The sequence below is a fragment of the Macrotis lagotis genome, chromosome 1, assembly GCF_037893015.1.
Source record: "Macrotis lagotis isolate mMagLag1 chromosome 1, bilby.v1.9.chrom.fasta, whole genome shotgun sequence".
Taxonomy (NCBI): domain Eukaryota; kingdom Metazoa; phylum Chordata; class Mammalia; order Peramelemorphia; family Peramelidae; genus Macrotis; species Macrotis lagotis.
The window spans coordinates 859,030,636-859,055,623 of record NC_133658.1 but is presented as its reverse complement, the minus strand read 5'-3'; the positions used below and the strand labels follow the sequence as shown (position 1 = coordinate 859,055,623).

Here is a 24,988-nt window from a genome sequence, read left to right as displayed (position 1 = left end):
GGAAACGTGCTGGAGGCCGATCCCTGGAGGCCCGTACGGGGGGGGGGCCGGAGACCCCAGGGCGGCAGGAAGGGGGGCTCAGGGACGGAGCCCCGGGCTGTGCCTCGGCGGGGCGCGGGTGGCAGGGGGAGTCGGGGCGGCCCCGGTTGGGGGGGGGCCGGCCGCCACCTTCCCCCTCTCTTCCCCTCGGCCCTCAGCACTCGGGCCGGGCCGGGCCCCGAGCGGCGGGGGGCCGGGCCCCGAGCGGCGGGGGGCCGCGCCGGGACAATGGGCCGCGCGGGGCCCGGCCCGGCCCGGGGCCTTTGTGGCCGGCCCGGCGGCGCTGGGGAGCCCCCGTGCGAGCGCGCCGGCCCGCGCCCCCGCCCCTCCCCCTCCGCGCCCCGCTCGGCTCTCCTCCCCCGCTCTCCCCCACGCGCGCACCGCCCGCGCCCCCCTCCCCCCCCAGCCCGCCCCCTCCCCCTGCAGCGCGGGCTGGCGGGCGGCGGGCTGGCGGGCGGGCGCTGCCCATTCTCGGGAGCCCCCGGGGCAGGAGCGCAGCGGAGCCGGGAGAGGCGGGGGCCCGCGCCGGCCCCCGGGGACACGGCGGGGAGCGCCCCCCGGAGCGGCGCCGGCTGGCGGAGGAGCCGAGGGCAGCGAGCCCGCCGCCGCCGCCGCCTTCGCCCGCCGCCCGCCGCCCGCCTCCTCCGGCCTCGGCCGCGGCAGCGGCGCCTGCAGCCCCCAGAAGTGAACAGCAGGCGACCCGGAAGGTCTGAGCTCGGGCTTCCCCGCCGGCGCGCGGCCGAGCCGAGCCGAGCCGAGCCCCGAGCCCGGCCCCAGCCCGGCCCCAGCCCAGCCCCGGCCCAGCCCTCCTCGGCCGGCCGGCCGCGGCGGAGGCGGGAGGCAGGGCGGCCGGCGGGCGGCGCGGCGCGGGCGGGGGCGAGGCGGAGGCCAGGCGGCGCGGGCTCTCGCTGCGGCCCCGGAGCTGCCCGCGAGCCGGCGGAGCCAGGTCTGTGCGGGGGCGCGGGCGGGTCGGGCGGACCGAGACCGGGCCCGGGGCGGGCGCCCGGAGCAAAAGTTGCGCGGAGTTGCGGGGCCGGGGCCGGGCCCGGGGCGGGGGGGGCGGCTGTCAGGCCCGGGGCGGCGGGAGCTCCGGCCGGGCCCGCGCTCGCGCCGCCACCCCCCCCCCGGGGGCCCGGTTGGCGGCGGCCCGGCCCGGCCCGGCCCGGCCTGGGCCCCGCGGCGGCGGCGGCGGCGGCGGCTCCTCGCAGGCTCCGGGGGAGGAAGTGTCTCCGGCGCTTTTTTCCCCTTTTTTTTTTCCTGCGGCCGCGCCGGTCCCCGCGGCTCGCGATTCCCGGTAAACAATGATTCATGGGGCTCAATGCAAATAAAGTGCTGGCCCGGGAGCGGGCGGCGCGCCGCGGCCGCCGCGCCGGCTGGGTGGCCAGCGCCGGCTTTCTGCCTTTTTTTGCAGATCTGCAGAATATGGCGTCCCTGTCCTGTTTTAAAAATAAGCCAGGCTGCCATTTTTGTTTTTCTTTTGTCTGAAAATTTTAATAAAACTGTCTGAGAATGTGGGAGAGGCGGCCGGAGGCCGGGGGGCCCCCCGAAGCCGCGGCTTTTTTGTGCTTTTCTCGGGCACTTTTGGGCCGGGCGTGCGGCGGCCTCGCGGGGCTGCGGACACAATGTAGCCGCTCCGGCGAGAGACAGGAGGAGACGGCCCCGCCGCCGGGCCCGCTGCCCGCCTCGGGGGTAAAGTTAACTCGGACCCAAAGTTTGGGGGGCTCGTGGGGGGGGGGCTTCGGATGCTACCGAAAAGCTAGACTGGAAGGAGACCCGGGTGGGTGGATCTGCTTCTCGAGTGGGGAAGTGGATGCGCGTGGAAGGGGCTGGTGCTGGGGGAGCGCCGTTTAGAAGGAAATGCCCCCTCCCCGATGTCATTTCTAGAGTGGGGGGGGGCACCGGAGGGGCTCCGAGGCTGCTGCCCCTGCTCCCTTGGCACCATCTCTCTTGGAGGCTGCAGGTATGGGCTCTGACCCGCATGGAGCCTCTTAGGGGGAGAGACGTGTCTGCTTCCCGTGAGCAGCCCCCCGGGGGGGGGGGGTCTGGCAGGGCGCTAATGGGATCTCCCGGGCCTCAGTTTCCCCTCTCTACCGTGAGGGGGTTGGACTGGATTTAGGTCTCCAAAGATTCCTGCCAGCTCTGACGTCTTCCCAATCTGTGACTAAGTGTTTTTGGACCCCAGAAGCACTTTGGAGATTGTTAGGAGATGCCCAGTGGGTCTGCAGCCACACACCTTCTTCCCTTTTTTGGGGGGGGATCACCCTATTCCCCAGGGGCTATGGTTATTTCAGGAATTTAGGTAGTGGAGCACCTGGGTCGCGGGTCATTTTGAAGAGGAGTTTGTAACCAATCCATTTGAGTTGAGAAGATAGCCTTTCAGTTCCTTAATCAGCTTCTTTAACCTTTTTACTAAACCACTCTGTCTTTACTCTTTGGCCCTCTTCTGCAGCCTTCTTTAACCTCCTTTCCCACCCCAGCTGTGAGGTCCTGGGCAAGTTCCTTAACCGCTCTCAGCCTCAGTTTCCTCTTCTGTAAGTAAAATGAAAGGGTGGACTCGATGCTCTCTTGAATCTCTTCTACTTCTATAATCAATGAGATGAAATCGCATCCTTCCTGCCTCCCATTACCCTTGGAGTCCCGTGCTGAGCAGGATTGTATCTTATGGGGTTCCTGGTCCGTCCTGAGGTAGGGTTCCAAGGAATGCTAGCTAGGACCACTTCTGATCCTGCCTGGGCTTTGGTGGACAGGTTCCGGACTGGAATCCTCTTGGGATGTGTGTAACAGGGATGAATGGGGGTTTTTTGCTTTGGCTTGGGAGGTAGGTGGGGTAGATTCAGTAGTAGGGGAGATATTAGTGATAACTGATAACCTATATGGGGGGGGGCATTTGTTTTCTACCCCACCTCCAGGAGCTAGATGTTGCTCTTTGACTCTGGCAGAAGAAAGTTCGATGGGCCCAGAACATGAAAGTTAGGTGGAGTTTATAGCTGCAAATTTAAGAAGAAAAAAAAAGGAAAAATCATTTATTAATCACTCGCTTTATGCTAAGCACTCTACTAAAGAGCTTTAAAAACATTATCATATTTGATCTTCACAACAGCTGAGTTAGGTGCTGTTATCATCCTCATTCTTCTAGGTGAGGAAATTAAGGCAAACAAAGGTTAAGTGACTTGCCCACAGGCTCATGGTTAATAAACATCTGAGACTGGGCTAAACTTCCTGACTCCAGACCTAGTGCTCTATCCATTTCATTACCAGTTGCCTCCAGGGCTGTTTAGATCTACCAGATCACTTTATCTAAAGTCCCTTCCCTGATTTTGCTGATGAAGAATTAGAGGGGGGGGGGAGGGTAAGTGATTTTGTATCAGGTGAGTCACCATAGGTAAGGTCAGACCACCTGACCTGGTAAAGACCTTACTTTCTCTTGCATAGCTCATTCACTTTTCTGAAGGGTCATGTCTTTCTTCACTTTATAATAAAAATGGGAGGGGTTGGGGGAGACTAAGGGTCTACTTGCTCCTTCTTTCACTGGTTGTCATGGGAAAGAGGGATTAGATATGTTCTGCTTGACCTCAGAGAAAAGAATTAGAAGCCATGGGGGGTTTCATTTAAGAACAAATTTCCTCATAATTAGAGGAAGGGTGTCCTTGAGAGGTAGAGTAGGTTCCCCCACAGAAGTCCTTAAAGGGAGGCCATGGGTCTCCTTGCTGGGTACCGTAATAATACTGGTATTTCTAAAGTATCTGAAGTTACACAGAACACTTTATATACATTATCTTTTTTGAGCCTCACAACAACCCCAAGAGATAGTGATTGTTATCCCCCATTTTACAAATGAAGAAATTGAAACTCGGATATCATGGGATCGTAGATCTAGGGTTTGAAGAGACGTGGCAGAATCTTGGCCTGAGTCCAGGTGAGGCAAGGAGGCAGACAACTCTGGGCTAGCTAGTCTAACCCTCTCTTTTTATAAGTAAGGGAACTGAGGCCACTGGGGAGGGGAGGGGGGAGATTTTCTGAAACCTGTTCTTAGTTCCAGAACTAGCAGAATTTGAAGCCAGCTCTTCCTGATATCAATTCCAAAACTGTTTTCACCATACCAGAAGGCTTGTTGATCAGGAAAGTTGGATTTGTGGCCACTGAACTCCTATCGAGCTCTGAGATTTTGTGATTTCTTGATTGTTAGTTGCCAAGGGGCAAGACCTTGTTTCATCTTTTCTTTGGTACTTCCAGGGCATGTATTTGATTTCAAGAGGTATACCAAGTCTAAACTTGGATCCTTGTGGTCTTGAATCAAGAAGTTTTAGGTCTTATGGATACTTGGGTCTTTCTCAGGATATTGACCTTGGTCTCTGCCTTTAGAGAGGACCAGACTCAGCCTTAACCCTAGGAGGAAAGCAGTAAGTGATGGGGTTGGGGAAGAGATAGGAGCAGCTCCCCCAGTTGACCAGATCTGGGTTGGGATAAGAATGAGAACAACTCCTCTTGAATGTTCACCCACCCACTGCTGTCCATTATACCATCATTCTATCAGTCCCCAACTTCTGTCTAGTGCTCACATCATCTTGCTGGATCTTCACAATGACTGTGTGGAATTGGTAGTGCAAGTCTTATCATCCACATTTTACAGTTGAGAAAACTGAGGCTCAGATGGAAAGTGACTTTCCCCAAGTCACATGGTTGGCAGAGGCAGACTTGAACTTGGGTCTTACACAGTTAGTGGTAGAGCCAGGAATTATGGGTAGAATGCAGGTCTCTGTGCTCTGATCTTTTCTATGAGCAGCATTAGACTCACTGGATGTTTGGAGGTCTGGGTTTGAATGGGAAGATGGACAGCATCTTTCTCCCCCTGGTGGACTTTGAGAAGTCTTTTCCTGTCTTCTTTTCCCAGGTTCTTAGGGACTCCCTGAGGGAATGGTGATTTAGTGATCTGGGGTGAGCTTCACCTCTTTCCTTTTTTTAGGGACCATGGTTCCCAAGGGAAGTCGCTGGTGTAGGGTAATACCTCCAACAGGATCATCTGCCAAAGAGACTAGCTAGGCTAATGAAGACCAGAGAGTATCTAATCAGAAACACATGATCTCAAAACTACTGGAGTTGGCATGGCTGCTTTTCTGCAGGTCTGTCTCCTTAGAAGGGAAGGAAGGGATAGTGGCCTGGGAATGAAGACTAGGGCACGAATGACCCCCTCCCTGAGACTCCTAGTGGATAATCCACAAGTCAGCAGAGTCTTGGCCAAGTGAGACAAGGAGGGCGGGTGGCAAGCTGGGATGGAGGTAGCAGCACGGTGAAAACCCAGAATCTAAAAATTCTCAGCCTGGCCTTTCCCTTGCCTGTTTTGGTGCCCACTCCCCAGCAAAGTCATTTCCTTCCCTGTATTTGACTGAAAAGTGAAGCTTCAGCAAACATTTTCTTGCCCTGTGTGAATTGGGGAACAGAATTCTTCAGGACTTTCCCAGTATAGATACCTCTTCCCTTATTCAGATTACAGCTCTTCTAGATAGGATTGTATTCAAGAAATACAAAAGGCAGGAAAATTCTTTCCCCTCTGTCAGTCCAACCTGTGGATGTTTCTCTTTGGTCAGGAACTGGGTGATTCCCAAATGAAAGCTCCACAGTCTGTTGTAGCGCCCAGAGTTGAAGGCTTTCTTGCTTCCAGTGATACAAAGAGAAACAAATTAGGCTTCCTGCTTGTATTCAGGGAGCTCACCATCTAATTAGAGAGGTACAACTAGCCCATTGAATTAACAGAATAAGATGGTGCCAAATGAGAAGGGGTCCAGGAGGGCTCCATGGGAGAAGTGGAACGGGAGCCAGTCTGGAAGGACAGATGGGTAGGAGAGAATAGGAAAACAGTGTTCTAGAACAGGCTCACATTTCTGTAATGGGCTATCAAGTACTTTCCTCACCATCCACTTGTGAGGTAAGCAGTATCATCTGCCTATTTTGCAGGTGAGGATGGAAACAGTTAAGTGACTTGCCCACTGCTAGTCACAGTGTTTCTAGGTTCCACATGCCTCTCTTGCCCCATCCCTATTCTCAGTCCTTCTTGAGATGGTCTATTGGGATCCAGCCAGCTGAATTGGGAGCCTTGGGGGCTCAGCAAGGTTCTACACCAGGATAAATGATCTTTTACCAGTTTCCTTTGCCCCAGTCTCTCAACTCCTGAGAGGAGGTGGCTTACCTACAGCTCAGAGGAATTTGGCAGCGGAGAATTGCCAAATCTTTGAGATTGGGGCTGGGTGGCCCTGGTAGAATGTACCTTGAGGGAGGTCATTTTTCAGAACCGAAAGTGAACTCTTGAAGGCTCTTACTTCCTTGGTCTTCCTTCCCCTGTGCTTCCCTGGTGAGGACAAAGCAACTGTTCCCCATGGTCAGGAGTCCTGTTTCTACCTCCCAGGCCCCTTAATCCTTCTATTGAGATCTAGAGAGCAACACTGCCCCCCCCCCTCTTTTTCCAAGTTAGACACATCCGCTCTGATTCTTGGGTCTGGTGAGGCAGCCTTTACCCCTGCTTCTGTTTACCCTGTCCTCTCGGCCTGGAATGTCCTGGAAAGGGCTTAGAAGTGAAAGTTTGGGGCTTCATCCGTTGTCTCTGTCACCTACCACCTATGTGACTGGAGGTGGGGGGGTGGACTGGATGGCCTCTTAGGTTCCTTGGGGTTCCAAATTAGGGAACTGTGCTCTTGGGGGTCCCTCTCTGCTATAGGTAATAAAGGACCCCTGGTGAATAGATTCTACTGGTCCTTGAAGGTCTGTGGATGTTCTTAGATGTCATCTTTCCATAGTCAGGTAATTGTGGCTCTTCCAACTCCATCTGTCTCCAGGGCTTTGTGTGGCACTTGTTTTGCTCCAGACTTGTCATTGCTTTCAGGTCTGGAACTCTTGGTGTGGGACCTTGATCTCCTGGTGCAGATAGGCCAACTAAACTGAAACTTACAGTCCAAGAGAGTTGCCTGGGGCCCTGAGACTTGAAGTGATTAGCCCAGGGTCACATAGCCAGGAAGCCCCAGAGATGGGACCTGAATCTAGATCATCCAGATTTCAGACTTGGATCTTTGCCTTCCACCCTCTCCTACCTTGATGATATTGAATCTTGACCACTTTGGACAAATGAAATCTTGACTTAAAGTCTTAGTAGAACATTAGAGGTGGAGGGAGTCCTCAGTTCAGAACTATTGATTTTATAGATGAGGAAATTGGGTCCCTGAAAAGTTACTTTGCTTAAGGTCACAAACTACTGATGGTAAAGTCAGGACTAGGACACAGGCCTCAAAGTCTGACTCTCATTCCCCTAGGGTGACTTTATTTCCCTCTACAAGTTTTATGTTTGTTTGTTTTCCTCCCCACAGGCAGGATAGAGAACCAAGCCTGGGGTCAGGAACACCTGAGTTCAGATTTGATCTCAGACACTTTTAATAATGATGTGACCCTGAGTAAGTCATTTAACCCTGCTTGCCTCAGTTTCCTCAGCTGTAAAATGAGAGTCATAATAGCACCTACCTTCCAGGGTCGGATAGGTTATTGGCGTTAAGTGAGATACTATTTATTAAAATGACACTAAACTGGGATTAACTCAGTCTACCATCTTGTTAGCTCTTTTGCCTACTTTTTCATCCTATTGTCTTTTTTTTTTTTAGGTTTTTGCAAGGCAAATGGGGTTAAGTGGCTTGCCCAAGGCCACACAGCTAGGTAATTATTAAGTGTCTGAGACAGGATTTGAACCCAGATACTCCTGACTCCAGGGCCGGTGCTTTATCCACTGAGCCACCTAGCCACCCCCATCCTATTGTCTTGTATTAAACTTTCAGTCCAGTAAAACCCCCCATGTATTATTCTTCATACATGAGGTTATTTTTCAAAAAATAAGTTTTATTGTGATCTTTAGTATTTTATGTCACTGTAAATTTCCAGATATAACCCACTCCTTTGATGGAACCCTCCTCTGTAATAAAAGCAATTCAATAAAATCAGTGAACATATCACCCATGTCTGAGGGTTATGTGTCATTCTGTACCCTGAGCCCCCCACTTCTCTGCTGAAAGGAACTCAATACATTTCCTCATCTGCTCCCTGGGACCGGAGTTGTTCTCTACAGTTACTCAGAATTCAGCAGCCTTTTAGTATTCTTTTAATTTACAAAACTGTAGTCATTTTGGATGTTCTGGTTTGACTTGCTTTGCTCTGCCTCAGTTTATCTTGCCTGTTCCATGGTGCTCTGAATTCTACATACTCGTCATTTCCTATGGTACAGTAATAATATTTCCCCATGGTCCTGTATAGGCATCCCAACACAGTGGAGTGAGGACTGGTCTTGGAATTAGGAATAACTGGTTCAGGTTCTTCTTGTCACCCATCACCATGGGCAGGTCTCCCAGGGTCTTAGGGCTGAAGACTTCTTTTAAAACCTGAAGTTAGAAACTCTTTGCTCATCAGGGATGGTGATGCCACAAGTCCAGATTCTGTCTCCTCCAAATGTTTTGTTTGTTCAGCTCTTCCTCAGTTGTTGGGTATCCAGATGATCATTAAAACTGAAAGGAATTTTAATGGTCACCTAGTCCAACCCCCCCTTTTTATAAATTAAAGAAATACTGAGCTCTAGAAACGTAAAATGGCTTGCTTAAAGTTTCAAAAATAGTAAGTAGCAGAGATGCGATTTGAATCCAGACCCTCTACCTCCATATCCAAACTCCTTTGGTGGCCACTCACTTTGTTTCCAGTTTTTTGTTGTTTTGGTTTTTTTTGTCACAAAGAGTGCTCACACAGTAATACTTTGAACTGCCATATGGTACTGTTGGAAACTGAAGCAAAAAAAAAAAAAAAGAATTGAGTTAAGTTGCTTTCCCCAAGGCTTGCAGTATCTTGCAGTATCTTTTTTCTCCATCTTCCCCAAGCAGGAGCTCTTTTCCTTCCTTGTTTTTCCTGCCTCTGAACATTTTTTTTAAAAAAAGATACCATCTTTACATCATTGTAATTTCTAAATATATCCTTTTTTCCATTCTCCCCCATCCAAGAGCCAAAAAATAAGCAAAAAAGGAAATAAAGGGGAGTGGGAGCAGTTCAACCAAACTAGCAACTAGCATATCAGCTAGAGAATTGTGATACTCCACCACCCCCCATCAGCCCTTAGCTCTCCAAAGAAGGGGGGGGGAGATACTGTGAGATATCTTTTAACCTCCCTTCTCCTGGGCTAATCTTGGTCACCACAATTATGTAGCATTCAGTTCTCTTTTCTTTGTTTTTTTTTTCTTTTCATTTACATTGCTGTAATCATTGTGTTTACCTTTCTTGTACTGCTTACTTCACCTGTATCAGTTCATATCTTTTCCTATACTTCTCTGAATTCTTCATTTTCATTGTTTCTTGTGACACAATAACATTCTGTACCCTCATGTATTGTAATTTGTCTTTAGGAATCTACTTTGCATTTCTTTACATAAAGTGGCTTTAGGAGTATTTGTTGTATTGGTCACTTTTTTTAAAAAAATTATTGATATTTTATTTGTTTTCCAATTAAATACAATAGTAGTTTCTACCTATCATTTTCTGTAAGGTTTGAATTTTACAATTTTCCCCCACCCTCCTTCCCCTCCCCCCATCCACCCACAGAAGGCTCTTATAGTCTTTACATTGATTCCATGCTATATATTGATGAAAATTGAATGTGTTGGGAGAGAAATCATCACCTTGAGGAGAAAATAAAATATTAGAGATAGCAAAATTATGTAGTATATATGACACTTTTTTTTTAGGTTTTTGCAAGGCAAATGGGGTTAAGTGGCTTGCCCAAGGCCACACAGCTAGGCAATTATTAAGTGTCTGAGATCGGATATATGACACTTTAAAAAAAAAATTGACACCTTTTATTTTCCTATCTTGGCCTCGGGGCCTCCTCCGCGTGGACCATCCTCTACCCTTTCTGGTGTTTGTAACATTTCTCACATGCCTCAGCCCCTTAGACCTCTAGCCTTTCTAATGCTGTTTTTTGCAGATCCGTGCCTCTTATTCATATCAGTTCTGTGACCTTGTCTCCATTATTAGGATTCATCCTTTCGAGATCAGAGCTAGTCCAAGTGGTCCCTGCAGGACCAGTCATTTGGATAGACATCTTCAGAATTTCCTTCCATTCCCTTTCATTAGATCCTGTTAGCTAGAATTTTGCCCTTGGAAGCCTTCTGTCCCTGGAGTTGATTTTTCTTTGAAAATCTCAGTCTGTGGAATCCTATCTGTATTTCTTTCCTCTGACTTCATTTTCCATCCTCCTAAGGTCTAGGGTGTGTGTGTGTGTGTGTGTGTGTGTATGTATGTGTGTATATATATATATATATATATATTATATATATATATATAATATATATATATATATATATCAACCTCCTTTACAAGAGTCCTTTATGTACGTGTTGTCTCACCTCTCCTTTTCCCCCACATTAGAATGGAAGCTCCTTGAGAACGGGAAGTGTTTCACTTTCTCTTTTATCTTCCATCTCTAGGACAATGTCCATGCATGATATAGTAGGTACCAATAAATGCTTATTGAATTGAATTTAGTTGAAGTGAAAAATGTAGGTTTTAATGACCTGAGTTTCCTGCTTATGATTGCACTGTAAGCTCTGTGAGAGTAGATGTTATTCTTAGTGCTTGTATGGATTAAGCCCAGGATAGATATGTGTTGATATCATGATGGACCCTTACTCCTGTGATGAGATCCCAGTCAGTTTGCACCTTTAGTGTGGTTGGGAATGGCAAGGGAATGTTCCTAGCAATGCTACAGCCCTTAGCCCTGGATTCAGGTCAGAATCACTGAAAAAACAGCATTGTTGCTGCCATACAAATAAGCACTGGACCTGAGTTTGAGCTTGGTCTTACAACTTAAAAATGACAATCGCCACCATAATAATCATGTGTGTAATAGTCTGCAGAACATTAAATATAAAAGACTAATAAATAGCCAGCTAGTAACTTGTCCCATGACTCCATGAAGAGAATGATGACAGTTTCTGAATACAAAAGAATTCTAGTAGGATAACAGCTTGTTTCAGGACTATATTTCATAAAACATGAGAATAATGAATAGCATTTCAGTAGCACAGCACATTTGATCCTTATAACGATTCTAGGATGTAGATGCTTTTATTATCTTTATTTTATAGAAACTGAGTTGAGAGAAGTTAAATAACTTGCTCAGGTTCACACAACCTGTCTTAGGCAGAATTTGAACTCAGTTCTTCCTGATTCCAAGTCATAGTTGCCTTCAAAGATGACAAGAATGAATAATATTGATAGCTGGCATTTATGGGACCCCTTATGGCCCATGAGATGCTCTACATACATTATCTCCTCATCTGATCTTCAGTTCAACACTGTGAGTCAGACACTATTTTATAGATGGAGAAAGTGTGTGAACAGAGCCTGGTCAGGGCTCCCAGCTGCCTTTGAACTCACTGAAAGTCCAAGGCTCCTTCCACTCTGTTAGTCTATCACTCAGTCAGCTCCCATTGATAAGCTTATGTGGGCAGACAAAGAAAGACAAAAATGACAACACAATCCAACCCCTTCTTTCAAGAAGCTAATACTCTCAATGGGGCAGCAGCGTGGTGCAAACACTGTATCAGCTGGATAAAATTAAGGGTGGTCTCCTGGAGCCTCAGTTTCCTCATCCTTAAAATGATGTTCTTACTTAAATATTGGTCCTTTCTGTCCCACAGCAGAGGTCATGTCAGTAAAGCCCTTTGAAAATGGTAAAGCGTCATATACAGAAGTGAGGTAGAATTCTGTAGCCATAATAATAATGTTGGTTTTGTGCACTTTCCAACTGTAGAGAAGTGATCAGAATTGTGGCATTGTTCCTCTCTCCAAATCCGCCTCAGCATACTTCTTGTGGGACTCAGAGGGCCTAGGTCAGGGCCATTGGGAAGTGTTCCCTCCATCCCTCTTTAAGTGTGCTTCTTGGGGGGGGGGCGGGGCTCAGAGGGCCTAGGTCAGGGTCATTGGATTGTGGTAGTACTGCTTGAAGGGGATTGACATTAGGTCTGAAATTTCCCTAGTTGAGGACCTGACAGTATGTGCCTTTTTTTCTAGGGAAGTTCAAAAGATGTTGGGGCTGCCCTGAAGTAGGGGCAGGGAAGGGGGACCTTTCCCAACTAAATAGGTGACTTTTAGCCTCCAGCCTGTGCCTGGATTCCAGACAGTCACCATCTGAAGTGTGGTGGCTCCTGGCCCTGCTATCCTACCATCTCCCAGGGAGGTCAGGGAACAGAATAGGCCCTTTGATGTAATTATAGTAATTATCATTAATTAATACTAATTATTAATTATGAATGAAAATTAGTGCTTTAAGGTGTGCAAAGAATTTGACACAGACCACCTTGTGAGGTAGGTTGGTCCCATTATTATTTCTATTTTATAGATGAGGAAATTGAGGTTCAGGCTCCCCAAGTACACATTATTAGTAAAAATCTCACAAGTAGGATTCTACCACTTTTTCTGGCTCCCAGTTCAGTATTTGTTCATAGGACTTGTGCTGCCTTTGTGGACCAAAGGACAGGTGTGTGGATCCTCTCTGAAGCCAGGACCCATCGGTATTTAGTGAACCTTTGGAAATACTGATCCAGTCTGTATGTATTCCCCAGCCCCCCTCTCCATGGCTACTTAAAGGTATCTCAGCAGGCTTTGCCCCCCAGAGAGCTTGTGACCTGCTTAGGGAAATCAGACCCAGATTCCTGGAAACCAAGGGCAAAAGATTTGTTCAGGAGTGTCACTCACTGTGAACCCTTGGGGCCCCACCTTGAGGTCCTCCTGGAAGCTGGGCCACCTGCTGTCTCTGCGCTTTTCCCCTAGAATGACTTCTTGGAGAAGATGGACGGCCTCTCCCCTTCTTCATTTTCCCATTTCTCATTTCTGTCCTCACAGAAGCCTTAACTGACACTGACACTGACCCTTGAGGCTCTGATCCCATTCCCTCTCACTTTTTCAGGAACCTTTCTGTGATAAGTCTTCTGCTTCTCCCTTGCCATTGGGTTCTTCCTTTCTGTCCACAGCATTGAGAATCTCAACACCAAGGATCCTGTCTCAGATGCCTCACCCTCAGAAGAGGCTTTCTTTCAATCTCCGCCCCCCACCTCTTTCACAGCCAAGGTTCTTTAGAAAGTTGTTTACACCTGATGCTTCTCCTTCCTCCCTACCCTTTCTCTCTTCAACCCCTTTTAAAGGGAGCCATAGACCCCCAGCCCTCCTTCTCCAGGGCCACTAGAAGAACTTTCCAGAGCTTCTGACCCTGGTGACCACTTCATCTTTACTGGATGCTTCAGAGATACCACCCTGCCCTAATACTCCCACTTCCTACCACTTTTCTCCCCTTCACTGACTTCTCATTTTCTCCCTGATCCCATAGTGCAGCTGTTCTCCAAGGGTTCATCCTTAGTGCTCTTTTTTTAACTGATATTTTATTTTTCCAGTTACATGTTATGAGAGGTTTTCAATGTTCATCCACTTGCATATTTATAAGTTACACAATTTTCTTCTTCCCTCCCTTCCCCTGAGCGGCAAACAGTCTAGTAAACATTGTACATGTACATTTGTGTCTAACATGTTTACTTATTAGTCATTTTGTGTATGAGAAATTAGGACTAAGGGAAAAGAAAGATATCCATGGGATAAGAAGAAAAACATAAGAGAATTTTTTTTTAAAAGTGAACATAGTGTTCAGATTCTGTGAGTTTTGAGTTTTTTTTGCCCTCTGGCTGTGGATGTCATTGTTCATAATAATAGGTCTCTCAGGGTTGTCTTAGCTCTCTGGACTTCTGGGAGGAGCTGCATCCATCAAAGCCGATCAACTCACAATGCTATTGTTAATGTATATAATGTTCTCTTGGTTCTACTGTCTTTTCTCATCTTCCTGTAATTCTTTCCATGCTTTTCTAGAGTTTGACCATTCAAGATTTCTTATAGAACAGTTGTGCTCCATAACCTTCAAAAACCATAACTTGTTCATCCATTCCCCAGTTGATGGGTATCCCTCAGTTTCCTTGGTGCTCTTTTTCTCCTGGATGATTTCATTCACTACCAGTTTTCATCATCACCTCTATACACAGGAATGCCAAACTATGTGTTAATTCTTGACTTCCTGAAATCCACAGCTCTGAATCCCCAGATCCTGCTGGCCATCTTCCCTGGATACCTCACCATAACCCCGAACTCAGCATTTCCCAAAAAGCTCATTATCTTTCCCCAAATCTGACCACTTATTTCTATCTGCAGCATCATCCATTCTCCCGTATTCATAGTGGGGAAAAGGTCATTTCCAGTTTGGGAGTGGTGGAGTGGGTGGATATTAGGGAACTTTTCCAGAAGAAATCAAATCTGAGCTGGGTCTTGACCAATGGGAAGGAACTCACCAAGGTGGGAGGGAACAATATGAGCAGAGGCATGGACATGCCCAGGGGGTGGCAAATCCTCCAGTCCAGCTGGGATATAGAGGACCTGAAGGGGAGTAGAATGAGATGAGTGGACAGGTAGGGTTTCACTAGCTCATGGAGGGCCTCGAATGCCGAGCTAAGGGGTTTGTACTTTATTCTGTAGGTCATAGGGAGCCAGTTTGAACAGAGGAGTGACATGGTCAGATCTGTGCAAAAGGGTCTGTCACACACACGGTATGTCTGTGTTTGTATGCATGCATCTTAGTGTGTGTCTCTGTGTGTTTGTGTATCTGTGTGTCCGTCCTTTTTGCATGTATGCCTGCTCATATGTGTGCATGTTTGTGTCCGTGGGCATCCCTGTGTTTACTTGCCTGGTGTTTGTGTGTATGCTTTTGGAATAGCCACTGCCCATTTCATGGGAGGTCAGCTGGAGCCCACAAAACCAGCCCTGGCTCTGGCAGCCAAGGCATCCCCCTTCCCACTAAAGAACCCCTGGTCTGGGGGTTGCTGGCATTTAGCCCAGCAGAGCTCCTCCAAGCCCCCTTCCAAAGAAGGGCTGGAGCAAGGGATCCTCGAGACCAGAACTTGGGGATTGCCACCACCAGGGTCCTCCCCCTGCCCACTCACTCCCCCCATGGACTGCCTGCAGATCCCAGCTCCCTGGTCCCCTCTGAGCTATATTCCCCTTTCTTTTTGGCCTGTGATTGGACTCTGGAAGAAACCAGAGTGCCCTGTTTGAAGCAGGTGAGCCCCTGACTGTGGCAATGGCTCTCTGCAGGTAGATGGGACAGTCTAGCATCAGCCAGCCAGCCTCCCTCTGCTCCTTTGGACTCTTCTCTGTCCTTGCCAAGCCTGGAAGGAGTTCATTTGGAAAGCAGAACTGCACACGCGTGCACACACACACCCCCCACACACACACACACGTTATGTCTGCTGCAGTAATTAGCCATGTGCACTTTTCTGCATGAGCGGGCTCTCCCCGGACTTTCCATGGTCTGCTCGTGTCTTACTCTCCTGCCTTTCGCTGTTCTCCCTTTTCAGCCCCCCATCATGAGCTCCTTCTTTTAGCCACCCCCAACTTGCCCTGATTTATTCTGCCTCTTCTGAGGCTTCTCTTCCCTCCTTTGCACCCTCGTTTGCCCACAGTCCTCCACAGTCCTCTGTGGAACCTCCCCTGAATCTTCCCAAAGCTGAAGATTAGAATTGTAAGGGCCATCTGGGGGATTAAGCCCAAGAGGGAAACTGAGTTCATTGGCCTTGGCTCCTGTCGTAGAATCAGGGAATCATAGGTCCAGACATTGGATGTGGCTCAGCACCCCGACTCTTAGCATTCTTCCCATTTTTTCTTCTGCATGTCTTCTGGATAGTCCCCTTCTCTTTCTTCTTCTCTTCCACCACACACTCAAGAGTAAGTGTCCATCCTTCTCCCCCGCTTTCTTCTCCTTTCCCTTAGTATTCTCATATGCTCCCATAAGTTCCCATCTCCGCAGATGACACCTGAATTTATATATCTAACTAACCTCCTTGTGCCTCGGTTTTCCCATATGTAGAGTGGGGAGTAGTAAAACTTGTCATACCAGTTTCAACAGGCTTATCGTGAGATGATGCATACCCCTAAATCTCTATCTCTAGCCTCAATTTATTCCCCATCTCCAGTTGCCTGCTGACTCAACACATTCTCAAACATAATTCATTATCTTCAGCCTTAATCCTCTCTTCCTTCAGCTCCCAATTTCCAGATAACACCCCCCCCCCCCCATCTCTAGACATTCAGTTTAGGAGGCAGCTTATCTTCCTGGGTAAGACACTAGATTTGTAGTCAAGAAGACCTGGGTTTGAATCTTGCCCTATGCATCAACCATGTATGTGACCCTGGAAAAGTCACAGCCTTGGTACCTCCCAATGAGGTCCCTCCCCACCCCTTAAGTCCTCAGCTTGTCCCTGTTCCCCAAGTTGTAATAGCTTTAATACTCTTTGCTTTTGTCCCATTTCATTAAATTTGATTTCCTTTCCTCATCCTATGTTTTTTCTTTTTTGCCTTCCTTCTTCTGAAGATAGTTCCCTGGGCTTTGCCTGACTGCCAGAGAGGGTCCATGACACAGAGAGGCCAAGGACCCTTATACTCGGCCCTTTCTCTCTACTCATTCAGCTTCTCCCTCAGGGCTCTTATCACCTCTCCCCTGGACCCCTTCAGTAGCCTCCTGGCTGACCCTCCCAGCTTAGAATCATCTTTCGAATGCACAGATCTGTTCCCATCACACCCTTGTTCAAACACCTTCCCTGGCTCCCAGCAGCCTGTCATTGCAGGCCTCAGCCTTCCTTCATTCCCTTCTCACTGGACTCTTAGTTCTTCTTTAGAGACACAATGAATAGAACTCTAGGCTCAATCCTGGAGTTCTAACCCTGCCTCTGACACTTCCTAGCCTTGTTACTTTGTAGAAGATGCTGAATTCTCCCAGTCTCAGTTTTCTCATCTGAAAATGGGGCTGAAGATGCCTCTGGAAGTCAATCTTGACTGATGGGAATGTCAGTTATTTTTATTCTTGTTCCATAAATTGGATGAGCTGGCACTATCTGCTGTCTCAGTTGGGATGCTCTCCATCTTCATCTCTGCCTTCAAGGCCCAGCTCAGGCATCCCCTCTTCTAGAAAGCTTTCCCTGAGCCCCTCAGCAGAAAAGGCCCTCACCTAGCCACATTGTATTCATCAACAGGCAACATGCATTTATGAAACACTGTTTGCCCATTGCTAAGTTCTGTCTGGCTTCTGCTCCCATTATACCTGACCTTGTATTATATTTATCTGTGTCTGTGTCATCTTCCACCCCCAACCCCAGGAGAATGGGAAGGCCTCGAAGGAAGAGGCTGTATGCTCTATGACCCTTGCTTAATCAAATTTACTGCATTACATAAAGAGGGACCAGAATGAAGGGGGTGGGGGAAAAGTTGATAGAAAGGGGAGTTTTTTGGTTGAACCAATGCACAGTTGGGAGAACTTTCTCTGTCATCATCTTTGCCATTGATAGCCTCAGAGAAAGCAGCCTGGGACCTCATAAGGTTCCAGGACCCCCCATTTGTGTCAGCCTTGAACACAGGGCTTCCTGGTCTCTAGTCTGGATCTTTATGCACCTCTCCATTCTACCTCTCCAAGGGGCAGAGCAAGGTTTCAGATCCAGATCTTCTAATCTTGTCCCTGGGCTCCTCTTCCATGGCCACAGTCAATGTACCATTGTCTGCTGAGCTCTTGACCTGTGGCCCGGTCCCCCCTTACTTCCCAGACTTGATCTGTCAGTGTAAACATTTTTAAAATATGAAGCAGAGTGCTACATGATGGAGATGAAAAAATGAAAAAGACCCTGCCCTCAAGGAGCTTCCATTCTGCCAGGTGCCTGGGCCAGTACCTACAGGCCTGTGGGCTCTCCTTGTCAGCCGGCTCTTGGTTAAAAGGAAAGCTGTACTTGACATGGGTATGGACCCCTGCCAGTGTGGACCTCACGTTTGTTCTCTGGTACACTTCTGCTCTGGCCAGAGCTTGGATCTTGGCCCTCCCAGGTGCCTGCTATATGTCAGTCCTAGGCTGAGTTATGGGACAAACAGACACAGCCCTGTGCTCAGTGAGCCTACATTTTGTTCAGGGAGATGCCGGAGACACACAACACAATGAAAGGCCTTCAAAGCTGGCAGTCACTGATGAAGCTGGGTGGTCCTTGAGGAATTCAGAGGACAGAGAGGTTGATGTTGCCAGGGCAGTCAGGGAAGAGGTGGTTGACCTAGAGCCACACCTTATATAACCATAGGGACTGGGCCTGGACTTTAACTGGCATAGGGACATCACAGGAGAGAAAACTCCCTGAGCAGGACAGGTTGGCACCTTCTCTGCAGGAATCTTAATGTTTTTTTATAGCACCAGAAAGTTAGAGGTAGTGTCAGAATCAGGACCTGAACACAGCTCAGGGGCCAGCTCACTATCTATCACACTGCAACACCTTTCATGTTTGGAGAAGGGAAGGCTAAGGAGTCCTTTGGAAATGCTGAACATATTTCAGCTCTGATATGAGCACTTCTGTGCCCAATACTCTCCTATTTTACTAATGGGAAGTTAGAAGTTTAGATAGCTAGGATTACAATGTTTTATTACCCCAGGACACACAGGGACGACCAAGGATCTCTTCTAGTCAGGCATCCTTCCCATCAGAAAGGGGCTTAGGAACATGGATCTCAAGTTGGAAGGGACCTCACAGGTCATCTAGATCACACTCCTTGGATTATAAAGGAGGAAACTGAGACCCAGAGAAGGGATGTGACTTACCCAAGGTCACATAGGTAGTAAACAACAGTGGCTTTTTCCAGGATGCTGCCATACCTGTGTCAACTGGCATAGGAAATTATCAGGAAGAGATCTATATCTGGTGGCTACAGGGCAGGGGTCAGTGAGATGGGATAAGAAGAGCAAGGCTTTTGTTCCTTATTGCTCAGTCTGTAAAATGAGGAAATTAAGACTAGGTTATTTCCATGGTCTCTTCCAATTTTGAGGTTTCTCCCCATTCCAAATCCCGTATTCTAAGGCCCCTCCCAGCTCGGACATTGTGGGTTCTAAAGGTCCTTTTTTAGGAGCTTTAAAATTTGTATTCCAAAGTTCTCATCCAACTCTGACATTCTGGGTTCTAAGTCCCTTCTTGAGGAGTTTTGACATTTGTGTTCTAAGGTTCTCTCCCAGTTCTGACATTCTGGGTTCCAAAGCCCTTCCCAATTTTGATATTTGTTTTTCTGAGTCTCCTTCCAGTTGACGTTCTGTATTCTTAGGGCCCTCCCAGCTCTGAAATTCTGAGTTCTAAGGCACTTCTTTAATATGCTGTAGTTATGTGACATCTAAAAGGCTTCCGGAATAAATGCTTCTAGAAACACAAATTGTTCCTGTTTTGGATGGAAGTCTTTCCAAGATGAATGCCGTCCTTTCCTGACCTCTCCAAAGCAGGGTAACCAGTGTAGTGGAACTGTTCCTTGATGAGTTAGACACATCAGCCACGGCAGTGGGCTCTACAATTATCCACACACTGGCTGCTCCACTGACCTCTGTGCTTGTGTCTGATTTCAATAGTTTTTCTGTCTCCTTCCTCACTGGCAGTGGATCTAATAGCAACAGCTCCTTTTCTTGCTCTAAAATTTGCTTTTCATCTGACTTGGAAACCAGTTGGTCAATATTACTGGAAATGTGTGAAATGAGGGCAGTGTGAGAGCCTACTCTCAATGTTGTTGATGCCGGAAAGGCTCTCCCTTGAGAGCTCCTTTTGTAGCATCTTTTGGGGCTGCTCAGGGGTCTTGTTAGCTTCCTGCTGGGTTCTGGAGAGGAAAGCCAGGACCTAGAGAGTTGAATTTCTTTATTTGGGTCTTGCGGCTTTTCTGGCTGGAGGCTAGCACCTTCTTATTTGCTATTCTAGGTATGATTTGAGCTGCTAATAGCAAGAATAGGAAGGAGGTTGGGGAATGGAAGAAGGAACTTGGAGCCTGACTCCTTACCCCACAGACACTCTTCAGATAAGCCCAGTCCAACTAACAGAGAAAGGATCCATAGAATTTTAGAGTGAGAGGGGGCCTCATCTGCTGACCTACCTCAAAGTTCTCTCACTACCCTGGTGACCCTGGACATATTATTTATGTCTTCCCTTTACTCATCTGTAAAATGCCTTCTAATTCTATAATCTGTGATCTTTCAGAACAGTGCCCAATATTCCAAACTCATTTCTGTTTGAAGACCTCCAATAAGTAGGAATCCACCCTCCAGGTTTTCACATTGGGCTCACACTCACCATTAGGGAGTCAGTAATGGGATGTATGGGCAGTCCCCCCCCCCCAAAAAAAAAAGCCAGATCTTGAAGGTGTGGAAGTGGGCAGGCGTCCCAGGTCAGTGAAGAAACCAAGCGGGCTCCATGGGGTAGAGAAGGAGGAGGAGCCTGAGTTACCTCCCAGTTCAAAATCTTACTCAGTGCCACCTCCACAGAGAAGACCTCACCAATCAGAAGCCAGAGGGGGTAAGGTGGGAGACATTTTCGTGGCCATTCTTCTAATCTGCCTTTTGCTATGGTTCCATGTGCTTCCTAACCTCACTAGCCTTTGAGTTCCCTAAAGGCAAAACCTGTATCTGATTTGAGTTTGTACCACCTATTGTACCTCACAGCATAAAGTCCAAAGATTCACTGACCTCAGAGACCATCTAGTGCAACCTCCCTTCATTTGTAAAATGAAGGGACCAAGGTCTAGATTCACACAGATGGTGACTAGTGAGGACAAATCCTGGCTGCCTGGGACAAGGCCTTGGGTCCATCTCTTGGTTAACCAGGGATTCATTGGACTAATGGGGAGATAAGGCAGGAGTTAGAGAAACACTGACCTGGGTTCGAATCTCATAGACTGTGTGCCCATAGATAGGTATTTGACTGTTTGTTTTGTTTTTTTGTTTTTTGCAAGGCAGTGGGGTTAAGTGGCTTGCCCAGGTAATTATTAAGTGTCTGAGGCCAAATTTGAACTCAGGTACTTCTGACTCCAGGGCCAGTGTTTGATCCACTACGCCATCTAGCTGCCCCAATATTTGACTGTTCGGGACCTGAAGAATTTTAATTTTTTTTTTTGTTGGCTTGTTAAAAGCAGGGAGAGTGGCATAGATCTAAGAGCTGAAAAAGACCCAAGAGACTATCAAGGCCAACCCTCTTATTTTATTGATGAGGAACCTGGGACCTCAAGCCTTACCCAGGGTCCCATGGGTAGCAATAGTCAGCTTTGAATCCAGAGCCAATCTTCTTTCCATTAAAGGTCCTCCAGCACTAGCTTTCTGTGACTCAGTATCAGGACTGCCACTGCTCTCTGGGGAGCCCTCCCCCAGCTATCAGCTGACCAAAGTCAGGATGTGAGGAGGGGGTACTGGGCTCTGTTTTCCCCTTTCTCATAAGCAGGGAAGTCATTCAGTCAACATTTTTTTTTTACTGTGAACTGGACATAGTGCAAAATGTGGGGTATACAAAGAAAGACCAAAGGTGGTGCCTGCCCTCAAGGAACTTACAGTCTAAGGAGAGTGAGACTATTCAGACTACTGTGGACCAACAAGCAGTATAGAGGAGACATTGGATACAAGCAAGAGATGGAGTTAAAAGGGATTAGGAAGAGCTTCCTATGGAAGAAGACTGGAGATGTTTTTCTCGGGTGTCCATATATGAGGCCTTGGGCTTCTGTGGCCCAACCTCTGGTGCTCACCCTCTTGTAAAAGTCCTCTCCCTGAGACTTGTAAGCTCATTGAAGGGCAGGATGTTTTCTTACACAATGCTGGACTTAGGATTCATTTAGAATTTATTATATGCCTGCTATTTACCAGGAACTGTTTGGGATGTTAGGAATATAGAGATAGAAATGAAGCCCTCACTGCCCTCAAAAGGATTCAGTTCAGTGGACATTTATTAACCATCTGCTGTATGTGTTGTGACACATCTCTGACAAGGCTAAATGTAATATAGAATGGAAGTGGAGGAGGATCCCCTTGGATAATGTGAGGAGGGACAGAGCCCTTTGAATGTGGGGGTCCGGGAAAAGCCTCAGGAGCCTGAAGAGGAGCAGGTTTGACTTTGTTCTCTGACCCTGATTTTCCTGCATGACCCCTGGGGCTGAGGTCTCTTCCAGTGGTCCAGGTCTAGCCCTCTTTCATGTCTGTTTTCAGAATACATGGTGTGAATTGTCTGACACTTGGATTTGGTGATGAAAAATAGGGTGTCTCATGGCATAAAGGGGCCTTTATCTATGCTGCTGTGGGAAGGAGCATGTGGTAGTGCCCTGGGGTGGGTCCCTCTCCTGCTCTTGGGGAAGCTTCTCACCTGTAAAGAAAAAGGAGATGGTCGCCAGTTTTAAAACCTACTTCTAGATAAAAAATCCCAGACACTTGTGCTCCCAATCCTTGCCAGGCCCAGGAGGGGGGCTAAGAGGACCTGGCCTCTGGGAGCCTGGTGACTCAGAAGGAGAGACTAGGGACAGCAACAGGGCTTCCTCTCGCTGACGCCTTCCCTTCACCCATGGAGCCTCGACTGGCTCTAGAATGTGCTGCTTTGGCCACTCCTGGTGGGGGCCTTGGAGGCTGGCCTTCCTTGAATGCTTGTCTCCTTCCAGCTTCAGATTGAGTAACATTCTTTCTCACATCCAACACTGTATGCATCTCTGGTTCTTAGACCATTCCTGGCAGATAAGTGAGACAAATATCATCCTTATGCCCATTTTACAGGTAGGGAAACTGAGGCCCCAATAGAAAGTTAAAAGGAATGAGTTCCAATGTTGGCTTTGCTGTAATAGGCTACCTTAAGTGGGTCAGTCCCCCTTCTTGGCCCTCAGTTTCCTTCTTTGCCAAATGAGAGATTTGGACTCAACAATCTAGCTGTAAATCCCACGGTTTAGATCATCCTGAGGAGGCTTTATCAGCTGGGCCTGGGTCTCAGGGCTGCCGGCTCCCAGTCTAGGGTTCTCATATGTTGTCTTGTTTTGTCCATCCTTGTGTCTAAACCTCTCCTCAGCCAGACTGTCAGTTCAGGGGACAGGAACATTGCCTTCATAGCCATAGTTCCTCTCTTTCCCATTGTCTGTAAATGTTGTCAGTCTTTCCCACTCAAGCTCCTCCATGGTCCAGGGGAGAGCAGAAGGGACTTTCATAAACTCTGCTCTTCCCCTTGGTTGCTTTTCAGTTGGGTTTTATTAAAAAAAAAAAAAACCTTCAGCAGAACCCTGCGCTACAAGCCTACAAGCTTTGAGTGGGAGCCAGCTCTGAGCAGGGCATGTGGGCGCCAATGTGTGGCAGCAGGGGGTGGACGGATAGGGGAAGGGCCTGGGCTGGGCAGAGCTGACAGCATTGTGGATGCAGGAGAGCCCTGGATTCCACGGTCAGTCAGGCTCAGCTACTGCCTCCTTGGGAGAGGCTAGACAAGCACCTATCCTCCCTGAGCCTCAGTGTACCCCTTTGTCCAATGTGAGAGTAAGATCAGGTGATATGTAAGTAAATCACTTTGTAGTTCTAGTATTCAAAGTTCCAAGGTCCCTTTCAGCTTGGAATGTTCTGTGTTCTAATACCTTTGACCTGACCTACTCTCTTCTAACATTCTGGGTTCCAAGGCTCCTTTGGATTTGCTATTAAGGCCTCTACCTGATCTAGCGATACATGATGTAGCTAGTCCAGATTCCAGTATCCTGTGTTCCGAGGTCCCTTCCAGGCTGGCCATTTCAGGAGCCCAATTTTTCTGCCACTCAGGTAGTTTGGAGTTTAATCATATCCTATCCCGTTATTTTTGGGGTATGAGTCTCCTCTCCCCAGCATCAAAAGTTCCACAAGGACAGGGTGGATGCTGATAGCTTACTTTCACATTCATTATTTCATGTGACCTTCTCAGCATCTTTGAGAGGGAGGTTGGTCCAAAGTGTTATCTCCATTTTATAGAAGAGTGAACTAAGGTCCAGAGGTGGAAAGTGATGTCATCGATCACTTAACCAATAAGTTGTATCGAGGTGGGACTTGAACCCAGATCCCATGGCTCCTGGCTGCCTCCCCAAAGATCTATCTGAGTCTCTTGCCCCACAATGCCAAGGAGAGAGTTGACTTAATACAGAAAACCAGCCAGGATGAGGCCTCTCGAGCTTGACTGAAGAAAAGATTCACACTTGAACTTGACAGGCCTGTTGTTTGAGTTCTTGGTAGAAGAGGCCAAAGGGCCTGATCCCTTAGAGGAGGCAATTTCTGATCTTTATAGGCTCAGGGAGTTCCTTGGCCTAAGGCTGAGCATGGGCTTGGCTCCTGGCAGGTATTTTGGGGGTAGAAAAATAGTCAGATATTTCTAGGACCTGAGTCTTACTCTGGAGTCAGAGAATGGCCATATTTAAACATGTATGTGGCCTGGTCAGTCATGGTGTCATTCCAGACACAACAGTTTATGCACAGTGTGGATCTCATGTTGTGAGGATGGGGGTCTTCTACCCCACCCCCACCCCCAACAGTCCTGGTCCAGGGAATGTTCCTCTTATCCAGGCAGGAGACCTTGGGGTGGGGAGATTCCTTGTAGAGAGATGGCTGACAGTGACCTTGGATTAGCTGGGGAGGGTATGGGGCTGGATACCAAGAATGGCAGGGCTATTTGGAGTGGAGATGGCATGGTGGAGAGGGAGTTCTTACCAAGCTTGCCTTCAGTCCAACATCTCGCAACAACCCTTGAGGGGCAGAGAGGTTACTAGTATCTAGGGATCTGCCAGACAGTGTAGAGTCACACTGTATTTGAAAGATGCTTCTCGAGCTAAAATCCCATGGACCCCTGTCTGCTATTTCTGGGAATTTATCCTCTGAGAAGAACCCCAAAGGACTGTGAGGCTGGGGGAGGATCCCTCCCTTGAGGAAGCTGGCAGCTAGAGGCCCCTTATCCTCTGTGCCAGATTCCCCACCAAGAGAAGGGGAGGTCCAGGATTAAAAGGGGCCCCTAGATCGGTGGAGAGGGTCTCTTCCCCATGACAGTCCCTCTTTCTCTGC

General features: G+C 48.1%; 1 protein-coding gene across 4 annotated transcripts in view; it reads left to right on the top strand.

Annotated features, from left to right (window-relative positions):
* Positions 1–896: 896 nt before the first annotated feature.
* The window catches only part of ZNF362 (zinc finger protein 362), a 37,079-nt gene continuing 12,987 nt past the window's right edge, over positions 897–24,988 (top strand). Inside the window, exon 1 of one of the 4 annotated variants that reach the window (XM_074217858.1) lies at positions 897–985. Coding sequence is in view for 1 of the 4 variants with exons in the window: in XM_074217857.1 (XP_074073958.1) it covers positions 14,653–14,690 (38 nt within the window). In the remaining 3 variants the exon portion in view is untranslated. The other 3 variants (XM_074217859.1, XM_074217857.1, XM_074217860.1) reach the window with 3 other exon arrangements.